At 36.2% G+C, this 14361-nt stretch overlaps 1 protein-coding gene across 1 annotated transcript in view; it reads right to left on the reverse strand.

Annotated features, from left to right (window-relative positions):
• GABRA2 (gamma-aminobutyric acid type A receptor alpha2 subunit) overlaps window positions 1–14361 on the reverse strand; it is a 59155-nt gene that overhangs the window by 22474 nt on the left and 22320 nt on the right. The window contains exon 3 of the mRNA XM_005415480.2: window positions 10656–10723. Coding sequence (XP_005415537.1) covers window positions 10656–10723 — 68 coding nt within the window. The remainder of the gene's footprint in view (window positions 1–10655; window positions 10724–14361) is intronic.

Consider the following 14361-nt stretch of genomic DNA (forward strand, 5'->3'; position numbering starts at 1 on the left):
TTACCTATCAGTTCAGTTGCAGACCAGGGAAAGTGACAAAATGCATAATATCATGGAGGATCAGGAGCAGCCGGGGAGTATATGAAATATGGATAGAAATACCAGGTAATTAAAGGAAAATTGCCCTAAGAGCCTCCTTGTACCTTTCATCTGAGGGGCTTTACCAATAGATCATTTTTATGGTAAGACTGATGTTTGAGGTATAAAGAATTGGGAAGAAGAGCCTGAAGGGATTAAGACTTTGAAACTCCACTGAAATTCAACAGGAGTGAGTGATACATCCTACAGGTTCTTTTGACAAAAGCCTCTGCACATAAATGATTAGAATATAAATCTGAACCTTTTTGCAATGTTTCCATCAATAAAGAACTTCAAAGATCCTGCTTTTTTACTGTCTTCCAACATTCATAAAAAGAATTACAAGAGAAATAAAATAGAAAAAAAAAGCAGACATGAAATGTTACTAAATCAAAACAGCAACATTTCACAAAATCCTGCATCTGCTGCATGGCAGCAGCTAAGGAAATTGAATGAGCAGGAAAGAATGAGCAGTAAAATGAGCTGCAGCCTTGAGAGATCCTACTGGGAAATCTCTGACTAATCCACAGGTAATGGTTAATGGCTCAAACACTGTTAAGGTAATCACCAAAGGACATTGCCCACTATGGCAAACCGTATAAAGAAGCAACTGCTCTTCTGAGACAACAGAACTCCCCTCTCTCCCTCTCCCCAGTATGCCTCTGTGAATTCCTGCAAATTTGGACAGTAAGTTAAGCCTCCAGATGGGAACTTGAGATAAGATAAAGGTGCCACTATTGTCCTATTATCTCAGGGCTAAGGAGAAGTAGACAAGGCTGAAGCAATGTATCCACAAGAAAAGCCAACTCTGCAGATGTGCTGAAAGTAAGCCCTGGCTGGGTCTGGCAGGGAGAGACCACAGCTGCCAGACTCATTTCTGGGGTCTTCCACCTGAGGTCTCCACGTGATCCACATTTGCAATACATCCACATATTGCAAAAGACAGTGTAAAGCTCCCTTCTCCAGGAGAGGTGTCTGGGCACTCCCATGTAAACCTGAACATATATTAACCCATTGTTAATACTGACATACATATTAACTCTATGTTTCATGGGCTTCCCCTACCCCTGGCAGATCAAAAGTATAGCCATCACTTTGACTAACAAACACTGAAATTACATCAAGTCTTGTTGAATCCATGCATGGTGGATATCTTTCTATTCTCCTTTCCTTCTCTTTCTTTCATTTCCTTACAAATTTTCTTCAGTGTTATTTTTATGCTTTTGTACTGCTATATTGCTATTGAGTCTAATAACCATATTATTATATTATTAGAAATAATTATATATTAATATATATATTATTATATATTATTATAAATGGCTACATACGCCCTTTCCATTGCAACCAAAATTTTCCCAAATTAACTCATATATACATATAAATATACATAATATATAAATGGAAATGGAAATGGAAATATAAATACAGATATAAATATAAATATATGTATGTATGTAGGTGTAAGTGTATTTATAAACACTGGTCATTCAGTGTTGTTTCACCATAGTCTGCTCCCAGGATCAATTAATAAGAACCTGAGTTACCCTCACATTTAGGGTGGTTTGTAACACCCTCCAGTCTGTGCTGGAGATCTTTATTTCAGAACATCTCATTTAGAAGATGGAAACAGGATAAACCAAGATTTGGTGTGAATGATGACAAACACCTTCTGTTTCCATTTATCACAATAGTAGTAAAATCTCACATAGTTCTTAAATAACTTATCTTTCTACAGACTTCTTTGCATTTTTTTTCAATGGAAGTATTAGGATCTGAATTTTGTCGTTGTCCATTTAAAATTATTATTTAAAGCAAAATACAACTCTGCCTTTGCATCCCAGTGCTATATTCACTGATCCTATGTTCCCTTCTGTGCCAACTCTATTCTACTTATGATCAGGAATATCTTTACTGATGTTTACCATATTAGAAAATGAAAAAATAGGAAAGAATTGAAGTACATTGAATATAATCAATATGATAAAAAGCCAGCTACAGAAAGCTGCTACATAAAGATTTTGAGACTAATTCCTATTCAATATGTTTGATATATATCACTTTGTGATAAATGCTGTGTAATGTTTACTTTTCAGTCAAGACTAATGTCCGTGACAAAGGCAAATCTGGACTCCAGAAAAAATATTCAGATTAATACCTGATATTTCATTCATTCTGCAAATATTCTCCTATGAAAAACACCTGTTCTCTCTGGATATGACCTAACCACTCTGCAGTATATAGTGCAGTATCTCCACAAAATCACAGGAGCATACTTCCAAGTCTTCAGAGGAGTCCTGTGATAATTTCTAGACAAGAAAGTACTGCCTACTGTGTCATGTCTAAAATGGTGTTTATACAGCCAGACTCTAACGCTGTATGATTAAACATAATCTTTCAAATATGTGTTATACTACCTTACATGAAATTTTAGGTGCAGGCAATGAGATTCTTGCTACAGTTCTAAGAAGCACTTGCACTACACACCATAAAGATGATGGTGTGTCTGGCAGAAGTTTTAACTGACCTGAGTATAAGCAATCCCTCCCCACTACATGACAGTCTTTTTTTTTTTTTTTTTTTTTGCTAACATCAGATTTGTATCTGTTCAAATAACAAAAAATGTACTTTCATCCTTTCCAATAATGGTTGGCAAATTTTGGCAGTTTTAGCATCTGGAGTAAAGATGGACATGTTCCAAATATCTCGAAAAATGTAAGTGTCCATTAGCAAGCAGTATTGTCCTGAAGCAGATGGAACATTTCATTAATTACCTTCTGGAACACAGCATTTTCTTTAATGAATAGTTCAAGCCAGAGTTCCTCATTCCCTACTTGTAAAGATTTTTCTGAGTCATTTATCTAAAGTATATTTGTCTTTTTCCGGACCACTCTTATAGCCATTAATGGACATATATATATAACCACAAAACCAAATTTTAAATACTGTAAAATATAAAACATTTAAAACACAAATAAAAAAAATTAAAAGCAAGCAAAGGGGAAATGGCACATATAGCTTTCCACTGAGACCTTAAAACAGTTAAAAATACTGTGGTTGATACACTGATGAGACGGTCAGATTCATGGACCTAAATCTTGCCTAGCTAATATAGGGACTGCATGTTAATATTTATTTTTACATCAGTATAATCTCTTCATTTTAGTTCTTAGAAACATACATTCTTGTTTTCATATCTGCCTTAAGGAAATGTGTAATTTCTCTTTTGGATTTTTTAAAAAACATTAACAATCTTAGTATGTAACTGGTGCAGCAGAATACAAACATGATTAGTATGTATCTAAGCATCAAAATTACTTTCAAGAAAACCAAGAAGGAGTTTAGACAGAAGATTCAAAAAAATGTAATTAGTCAAAGAAAATGAATCTGCCCATTATATGCACACTTACCATAACCTGATATTCGTCGGTGTGACGAGTGTTTGTGATGCAACTTCTGCAATTCAATTTATTAAACCTGCACACTAGATATTTTCAGTGAGTGCTGAAATTAGCTTTACAGTAGGAGGATCACATCACTAGCTGGTTGTCTTGGTGGTTGTCTCTGTGGGCAGATCCATGCAGGGTGCAGATGGCAGAAGGAAGGACTGACACACTACAGCAGTCCCATAAGCTACTTCATCATTGCACTGCTTGGCTTTGCCTAGGCCCACCTACCAGACTGGACAAACAATCCATCTCACTTTCTACTTTTCTCTTCTCTAAAAACCAGCAATTGTCTTACAATATGAGGACTGAAAGAGTTCTCCTCCAAACCCCCTCAATGCTCCAATCATAAGCACTGACTACTCAGGCTCTGTACAAGCCCTTGTCTATCAACATCAAACCTCACTGCACAGATAAACAAACTGAGTCCATTTTCTCTTCTCCAAAACCTACCTCCTGATGTGTACACAACACAGTACATAGAAGGAAACAGCAGACAGACAGAAATTCCCTTCAGGTCTTTCAGAGCGTGGATCTTACATACTAGTGACTAGAGTCCTTGAAAATATTCTGATGAAGGAGGATTCTGGTTTGAAACAGCACTGTTGGTTAGTTTTTATCATAATCCATCACAGCCCTGTTAAAAACTGAAACACAATCCCATCACTGTGTTTCAAAGGAACATGCATTCAATTTTAAATAAATAAGTAATGCCTGCCAGATACATATGCCCTTTCATACTATCAAGAATATGTGGTATATTTCTCGGGAATTGCAGCACAATTTTTCTCTATTTGAAGAACTCGTTTCAAGCCTTTTATTTCTACCTAATCTGTCAACTTCAGTCATTTTTGTCTAAGCATTTAATCGAAACATGAAGTATTAAAAAAAAATCTGGAAAAAATGTGTTTAACCAGTTTGAATGATAGCGTCTAGGGAAGAGAATGTCTTTCTATTCATATTCATCTATGAAAAGGACCTTCTCAGAATAATTTTCTCTCTCTTTTTCCATATACCTGATGCAGAGTGAGCTCTGAGTCTAAAAGAAGCACCAAGGAGGGATAAGAGAGTTCTGTAGAAGATACAAATAGGGATTACTTAGAAAAGAGACTACAGGACATTTTTCTGCTGTCACTGAAAATAAAAACACTTGTCATTATCCCTTTTTTATTCAGACATGGAGAAAGAGCAACCCTGAAACACAGTGGATGCCTGGTGCCATGAAGAGGAATCCAAACAAAGGTACAGAGAGAGCTAACGGCAGTGACAGGCTTGGACACGGCCTCTGACAAATCAATCTCCAATGCTGATTCCCTTGGCAGGACTTTGCATAGAGGAAAAAGCCTTCCCAACAGAATAAAAGGACAGAAACTCTGCAAGAGATCATGTGTGATATTCTCATCAAAATTTCAGTGTATGGATTTAACTTGCAAAGGCAATTACCTGAGCCAACAATATACTGACTTTTCAGAAACGTATCAATTATAAAAACACAACCTACATGTTCCCCAATTCTCCCCAAAAATTCCAAGTGTATTTAGCATTTCCTTTACTCTTTAGTCTTCTCTAACTGAGTTCAAATAATAACTACATAAAAGTAATTGCAGTACTTTTTTAAATCTATTTGAAAAATAAATCATCTCGATGCATTCCCTTATTCTGTCCAGACTTACATATCATACCAGCTCTGTAAAGCTTCTCTTAAGGAATTCTACCTAATAATTGACTCTGAAACAGAGCTAGAAATAAGTTGTATAGAAAAAAATCCCCAAACAAAACCTGAAATACAAAGTGAAGTGAGGAAATTTGAAAAACAGACAGAAAAAAAGAAACAGGGTTCCAAGTTCAGTCACTATCTCTAAAGAACCATCCTCAATTGTAGTGATGAATGCTGTAACAATCCTTCTGATTATTTCTGTATTTGACTTTCAGCCTTCACTGAAAATTTCTAATCTGGTTGTATTTGAAAAATCAGAAACACTTATTGACATTTCAGTTGAAAACTGATGAGACAGAAGTGTGTGTAGTGATGAACTAGCTGTGCATGATGATCTCTACAAAGAAATGTTCCTGTTCCTTGACTTCAAAGAGAAAAACAGGAAGTCTATCATCAAGAAATTAGGAAAAATCGTTGTTTACAAGCGACTTGTAAGGAATAAAGGTGCAACTACAATAAACAAAACTCCCCAATAACAATGAAAAGCTAAGACTGTAAGTTGAAATATAAAAGTTTCAGAAGGCTTCTTAATTTTAATATTCAAGCTAAACTGATTCAAGTCCTGCCACCTACTAACCATGTGTTGGAGGAAAGCAGGAAAGACCGTTCCCAACGACAATCAGAAAGACTGTTCTGAGGCAAAATTTGCTGCATCTTGGCAAATCTTTCTTCACAGCAGACCTTATATAAAGGGACTCAGTACCTACATAATCTGTCTTACATAAAATAACTACTGCTTGAGGAGTAAATAGGTGTCATTTATTATATGTATAATTTTTTCAATTGTAGACATCCGCACTATGTCTATGGCTATGGGAGAAATTTTAGGAGCCAAAGTTTCAGGAGAGCCTGGAACAACACCAAGCCTGAGAAAAAGAGGTAAAAATACATAGCTTTCAGTGATGAAATTCAAGTTAGCAGCATGTTGATTTATAATGATGGTACAGTCTACCAGATTTCAAGCAATTAATTTTTAAAAATAAAACAATAATCAGGTTTAATGTTCAATCCTTTTATATCCTAGAAATTATAGTCCAAACAAGTTAACCCTTTACCTCTGAATTTTCAAATATTAAACATTTTAATTTCATGATAAATGTTTTAATTAGCCCCTGTAACAAGAATTTAGTCCTATAACACTTCAGAAAATTAGTAGATGCTTTGTTTTTCAGTTGTTCTGTCCAATTTTTCATTTGTTTGTTTTTCTAAATAATGCAGCTTTTCTTCTCTCGGGCTAATGTCAAAATAAATTTTTATCACTGATTGGGTTGGAAGCCTATAAGGCATAGCATCACAATACTGAACTTGAACATTTCTGAGAAACAACAATTCAAAAAGACAGAAGGGTGAAAGTAAAATCTGTTTAAACTCTTGTTTTGCTTTGCCTTCCTTGATTCTCATTAGTTTGCAAAAGGAAGTTGAAAATCCTTATATATTGGCACTGCATATTTGACATTAGATAGAGTGGTTGACATACAAAAGCTTTTCTTTGACACAAATGGTATAGATACCAAAATATTTTTGTTCATTTGAAGCACAGTTTGCAACTGACTCCTGGCCAAGAGAGAACACATTTGGTAGCTGACTATTTTGGTCAGAACAGAGAGTAGCATCTTTTGAACTTAGTCAAAATCTTAATCCACTACAAGCACCAAATGTTTTTGACTCTTAACACATTTAGAGAAAAATCTCAGCCTCAGCTTCTCATTCCTGAATTTATCAACAGCAACTCCAGCTAGCTTAAAATCACTCAAAGATCAAATTCCCCTGGACATAATGATTTTTTGGCAAAGTTGTGATACTGGAGAAATACAGCAAGTGTGAATAAAAACTCACACTCAGCAATGACTGAGTCACAGATTGAGCACCATACCACATAGCTAGTGAGGGAAACAGAAACCTCACAAATTCATAGCAATGCAACAACGGTTAGAATTAAATTTTATCAACTTTGTGTATCAACACTATGTGAGAACTGTGACCTTAACTCCAATCCACCCATCACTGCTTGTTTGTCACTTCTTTCTTCCATATTGTAAATGCATATTAAACATCTCACATGCCAGTGAGTCCCCTTCCTGTTTTCAAAAGCACCTCTCTTCTTCCAAGCACCATTATTCATCACAATATACTGACCAAGGAGGAAAAAACAAACTGCAAAACAGATCATGTAAAGGCGTGCAGTCACACAGCTGATGATCTTACTAATCTAAGAAGCCGCAGTGGAAGGAATCCTAGGGGCAGCAATAATCCTAAGAGTTTTGGACAACAGCAGCGTTCAGCCTAAATACCTCACATGACTGAGGGCCTCACCATTCACATTGTGCCAGCAGAGGACTTCATGAGATGGGACCCAACCTTCCTGAAAAAATCTGAGCTTGGGATCCTCTAAAAATTCTAGAAGACATGGGCAAAGGTCAAATTTATTCTTGCAATAAAGCCTTTTAATGAAGAAATTTAAAAAATATATAATATTCCTGAGTTTCCAACATTTACAGAAGAAAATATCAATGAATCCTCTATATAATAGTTTAAATTATTGATTCAGTCATGCAGCTCCTAAATGAAAAAGTACTCATGGTTAGAACTCTAATGTCACCTTCATGTTCGACAGAATATGTGATGGTTTGGAAGCTATTATTTCAAAACTCACAAGTTGGAATTTTCTCATTGACTGCTCATACGTTTCAAAATTATTCTATAATTATCAACAGAACAAGCTAAATTAACCCCGAAGCTTGTAGTAATAAGAATTAAACTGCTCTTACTTATCTATCTACTTAGCTGCAAATAAACCTACCCATTAGAGTAACAGCTGCCATTCTGATGCACTGCACTCTGCTTTGATTAACACCTCTGCATAGATCTGTGCACTGTCTATATGTCTGTGAAAATAGACACCCAGAGTTCTCCATACATTTATCCACTAATGTCAGAAGTTTGTTGGGAGGGAGGGCATAGGCTCAGGGAGCTTTCATTACTTTTCCATTTAAGCACAGATGACTTAAACAGCATTGGGTAAGTCTCCTTGTGGCTCAGTAATCATCTATAAAAGTGGATTAGTATCATCTACACAGGACCACCATAAATGCAAGACTTCACCACTCTAAAGTCATGAGATACTAGACCAACAAGGTCATGATGTTCATATCATCTTTGTACATAGCCGTGGATAATTTTTTTACAAAATTATTAACAAAATAAGAATTATTCCATAAACCTAAAATCATTAGAAAAAAGCACCTCAGGAAAATCAGCAACATGTACAGTAATATAAACAAAAGTCTGCTTCTCCTATGAAATCACCTTTCATGGTCTTTCATGCGAAGTCTTCCCCGTGTATTCATAACTTTCAAAACAGAGCTTGAAAACACAAAAAAACACCACACAAAAAAAAACCCACAAAACCCCACCAGAATATATTTTCCAAAGCTATGATTACCTGGTAATCAAATAACTTTTAACTTACCAGTAAGCAAATAACTTTTAAAATGTTCAATGTACCGTGAAAAATTTAGCTTCATAAACTTGTTCATAACATCATGTTTCCTGTTTTGTATGATGCATAACCTGATCTTTTTCATAGAAAAAGAAATGTCTGGTTTTAAAAAATATTAATCTTTAGTATCTACAGATACACCAAGGTAGTATTTAATATGTCTCATACATAATAAAGAATATTTGAAACATTTAAAAAATAATTTCTTGCAGGATTGGCAAGGCTAGTGTGAGAGATTGAGACGTTCATGGCTAATGGTTCAAACAATCAGCCATTTGCAAAAGCAGCAGGTGCTTTGCTGAGGATGAGCACAGTAACAGCCCAGGTGCAGAGGGTGTGAGCACCAGGTGTGTGACCATGACAAAGCAACTTTTGCTTAGCAAGAAGCTGAGGTTTGAGACAGATAAGGGAAGAAGCCAAAAAGACGCAGATCCTGTGAGGTGGATTAATACTTTTTATCATGCTGATGTCCTTCCTTACACAAGGGGCTCAGTTGTGAAACTCCTCCCCACCTGGGGGACATACTGGGACATTTGACACATAGGCCTGAAGATGTTCATCCCTTCTGATGGGGCATAAGGGGCTCAACTGCACTGACTGAGAGGTGGTTGTCATGTCTTAGAAGTTGTCATAAACCATCAAAGACCCCCAAAATACCCCCAGAATAATTCCTGGGGTCTTCCACTGTGCAACACAGCTGCACAGTGTTGCAAAGATCCGAGGCGTTGCAAAAGACAGCATAAAACTCCGCACCACTGGGAAGGTGCCTGGGCATTCCATCTAAAGCTAAGCATATATAAACCCTCTGGAATTTGTGTTTTGTGGGTTTCCCCCAACCCTGATGGATCAAGATACCATTTAGACCAAAGGACATCAAAATCGCAACAATCGAGTCTTGTTACTAAATCCACAGATGGTGATACCATTCTGCTTTTATCTTTTCCTTCTCTTTCTTTCTCCCTTTCTTCTCAAAATACTTTGTCAGCCAGAGTAAAAAATTCTTGCCAATGCCTTATTAAGTGCCTTGTGTCTGGATTTGTTAAGGCCGGCTAAGTTTAAGTTTGCTAAACTAAAGTTCGTGAAGAACTTACTTTGCCTGGATGTTATTTTAACATTTCTCAAGTATCTTATTGTATCTTAATGTTCTACATTTTGCAAGTAAAAGTTTGTTGTTGATTCTTCTGAGAATTTTGTTCTCTCCTACACATTTCCCAGAGTCAATTAAACCACCTTCCTCTAAACCAGGCAAGTGAAGAGGAGCATGACAGGTAAAGTAGTTCAAGACCGTCCTTCTCTTTCCTTTTAGAGAGCTATAGCCATCAGGTCTTTCTACCCAGTGTGGAGCATTCTCCCTAATCTCTGTATTATATGCAGTGAGCCTACAAACAATTCCTAATAATCCAGAACAATATTCTGAAAGTTTCTTTTTTAATGTCACTGACTTCTTTAAATGCTTACTAAACAATGCAAATTATCAAGGACAGATCTGTAAAACCCCACAATCATGCTGAAGACCCAGCTTCCAAGCTATGCCTTTTGAGAAGTTTAATTTAGATTTGACTCCCATCAGGTCTCTCAGTCTATTGCCAATATTAAGAGTGCTCCTTTCACGCCAGGTTTTCATGCAAGAGGAATCCAGTTCATCCATATCAAGATTGCTCCAGAATATAAACCAGAGTCAGTGGGACAATCAGAAGACTTCCTGGTCTAAACTAAACAGCTAACACAAGCACACTTATCATGTAAAGTCCATAAATCAATTTCCAAATTTCAAACTACATGGGGTTTGGCACGTTCTGATTTCAGTGAAATTGTTTCAAATTAATCCACAATAAGTAAAAGAATACAGGTTTAAAGGAAGTTTATCTATATCTTACACCATCTACCCATATATGCAAAAGATTCAGGAACTCACCATATCAGTATCTGACACAGGTCCAAAACTGGTCACATAGATGTTAGTGAAGACTTCAGTAATACTATCTGATATAAAAAGAAAAAAAAAGCAAACATTTTAAATTGACAGTACTTTTTCTAACTCTTATGTAAGATTATGGAACATTTTGAACAGGTTTCTCTCTTATTTACTACCCCTCACCACTGCCTGTTGTAAATACTGGGGGTTTCTCTCCCATTTAACACAGAGGTTAACAAACAAGCATTTGTCCCACAAAGTAGGTTGTTTAAGTTTGTTCAGCTATACAATCACCAGCAACTACACACACATATCCCGTTTCTCTACCAGCAAAAATAACCCCAGCATTGTGGACTTAACATGGCAGGAGATTTCTGAACACAAAATGCCTTTGTTGCATAGGTGTTACCTCTGTTGTTGCAGATCTCTCCTATTAAAGCCTTTCTAGTTGAAGGCTGTTTTCTACATTCTTAATAGCTTTTTTGAAGAAAAAGACAAGAAAAGGCAATTATTGACTGTACCAAATGTAACACAACAGCATCCTACTTTTCAGTTGGGTGTGTTTTTAAGTGGCACACATTTTAACATAACAGTTCCTTTCCTTGATAGGCAATGCTCCTGACACATTGCTGTGGTACTGTGAACACTTTGAGAAAATGTCCTTCCCAATCATTGCAGTCAGACAGCCATGAAATCAGAATATTAGATACTGTACTGCAGGGAAAAATAACCGCTTAGTTTTCTATCTTCAGTTTTCAATTAGGCTCAAAATAGAATGATATTCACTAAGAGGGGTAGTATGCACAGGAAATTTTTTAACAGCAGTTGCCAACTACAGTCTGCATTCTAGACACACAGTCAGCATTCTAGACAGTCAACACAAGGAACTCTCTGCCTTTAGCCAGCTGCTGATTGGAAAAGAAAAATTTGAATATAACTAGGTGCAATTTGACTCATTGCAGAATTTCCCATTCCCAAAAATAATACAACCGCCTGTTGTATAAGTGATCCTGCTGTTATATTTCCATATTTAATAATTATTAAATGTGGGTAGCTAATAGTTTCTGTTTTCCTGAAAGCTGCCTTTTAACAAATACACTATACAAGCCAATTTTACTTCTAATTATATGGAGGCCAACAGTGCAATCCCTGCTCCTCACTGGGAGAAACCACAGGTGCTCACTCATGACAGCAGAGTCTCTACCAGCCACCAGGGAAAGGCCAGGACTGATCCATGAGCAGCTGCAGGGGGAGCAGTGCATTTTCAAAGAGATGTAGATGCAAAGATACAGTGATTTCAGACAACATCTGGAGCATGGATGAGGAATATTCATCTGTTCTCATCTTCAAGGAAACTTCCATTATCAGCCAAATGCTAGAATACGGGACTTCAAAAAGCCCTTCCTACCAAAAAGAATCTTTTTTCCCAGGATCATGTCTTCTTTTTAAGCAAATAAATAAAGATTGACTCCTAAAATTCCTCTGCACATCCTGAGATAAGTTTATTTGTATGATAGAGACTTCTGAAATCCATTATGAAGCATCCTTACACAAGCTAAGTTGATTTCTACTCCAAACTTCTCACAAACAAATTTTACATCAGTGGACAGAAAAGGTGCTGAGTCTGCACTGCTCTTGCTATTCAACAAAGATAAAGTACAGGTATGGCTGAAGTATCCTACAGAAGCCACAAGTACATTTGAGAGGAGCTGCCCAGGAGAGACTCTCCAGAAAAAAAAAAAGATTATTATCTCCAAATGGTCACCTGGCACAGACTGGGATGAAATGGGAGAATGACAAGAAAGCTACTCTTCAGGAGGTAAAATGGAGCTGCAGCGATTAATTGTGAAATTTGGCCTGTACTGTGATGACAATACAAAATATTAATTATAATTCAAAGAAAAGCACTGGTGTTACAAAAATATGACTGACAATCAAGTATCCCAACAGCAGAGTATCAAGGCGAAATTCAAATATACTTGTATAACTTGAAGGAACCCTACTATAGGCAACGGTCACTTGGCAAATCTTTACCTGCATGCTCCCCACCCACTAAATGCTTGGAAACATGGTCCTCTTGTAACCTCACTCTAATGCTACCAGTTATTTGTATGTGATTTTTTTTTATTTGACACCAGAGGAATGATTTTAATATTTGCATAGAATAAACTACAGGACATGGAATCTTCAAGCTTGCCTTGCATTCCAAGTTTTAATTTTTAAAAAAATTCTCATACTCTGTTATAGGATTTCTAAACTCTTCTGGATCTATTTTTCCATCAGAAATGAGTAGAGAAGACAGAGAGGAGAACAAACATATTGACCACAACTTATGCTCTTAGAACAGTCTATCGATTCTCCCTGTTGGTTTGTGTTAAAAAAAACTACACTAAGGAAGAAATGGCAGTTTTTTATATTTTTGCCTCTTATTTTCTAAATTCTGCATAGTTAAGAAGTTTCTATTCATACCCTACCTTAAAGAAAACAAGTCCCTGAAGACAAAAGAAGCTGAAATGTAATAAATCTTGAATTACTCCTGTTACCATTTGTGTTAGCAGCCTCAATCTTGTGTTTGTTTCTTCCTTGTTATTTTACACAGTGCTAAAATAAAGGTTCCTCTGAATTAAAAATTTGAACTTGAAGGTTCTGAATCAACGTCTAAAAAACCAAAAAATACATCATCCTTTTTTTACAACAAATATTGTAGCTATTGCTTTGAGGGAGTATATACTTGTAAAACAAACAATTCAGAAGCACAAAGCACAGTTTCAAATGGGTTCTCTAATCAAAATTCATCCAGCAGGCGTCACAGTTACAGGCTTTTTATAACTCATATTCTGTCAAGAACAGCACCAGTCATCATACTTAGCCCACCAGAGATTCAAACAGTTCTGGATCATCAGTTCTTGTGGAAAAGCCAAGGAATATACTCAGCTAAAAGACGTTCAATGCAACATGTGTTTGCATAAAAATCTAGCTTGTTTTTCTGAGAAAAGGACAAGCTTTTCCTACTGGGATTATAAAATTTGTTTCCTCAAGTGACACATACACATGTAACTAAAAGGCCTGATTTTCAAAAGTGCTGAAATCAATGGAGGCTCACATTGGAAAACAGTCTGTATTTTAAAGAACCCTCTGTTGGGAGGAAGGGGGGCAGATTCATTTATACTTGTGGGCTCTTAAGTTATTCTGAATCACTGCTTTTGAAAGTTATACAAAGAAATGGGAACAGCAAAGGGTAAGGATATAATTTCTATTTAAGATGCTTCTTTTAGGGGAAAAAATCTCAGGCAAAGAATATAACAAGTAGCTGCCACCATCACATGACGTACTCTAAAATTCTGCAAAGGCTATTACAGCACCATTTCTAACTTGCTTTGGTCATAAATGTTAAAAAAATTCCCTATCTGACTTAGATCAGACCAGTTTCTCAGATGATGGAAGTCAAGGGTAAACTGACAAAATATAGTCAATAAAATTAATGATAAAGGAAGGAAGAAAAGCACATTCCATGGAAGTAAAAAGAAAACCCAGTAATTATTAAGATCATATTGCACATGGCTCTCCAGCACTGGTTTCTTCTGATTCCCTTTCCTTACTTGAACTGACATGGTATCATTACTGAGGAAAATATAAAACAGAAAGGAAGAAAAAGAAACACATATAACAAATTGTAGAAGATTTATACATCCTTATCTGCCCTTAG

The sequence above is a fragment of the Geospiza fortis genome, unplaced genomic scaffold (genome assembly GCF_000277835.1).
Source record: "Geospiza fortis unplaced genomic scaffold, GeoFor_1.0 scaffold40, whole genome shotgun sequence".
NCBI classification, from domain to species: Eukaryota; Metazoa; Chordata; class Aves; order Passeriformes; family Thraupidae; genus Geospiza; species Geospiza fortis.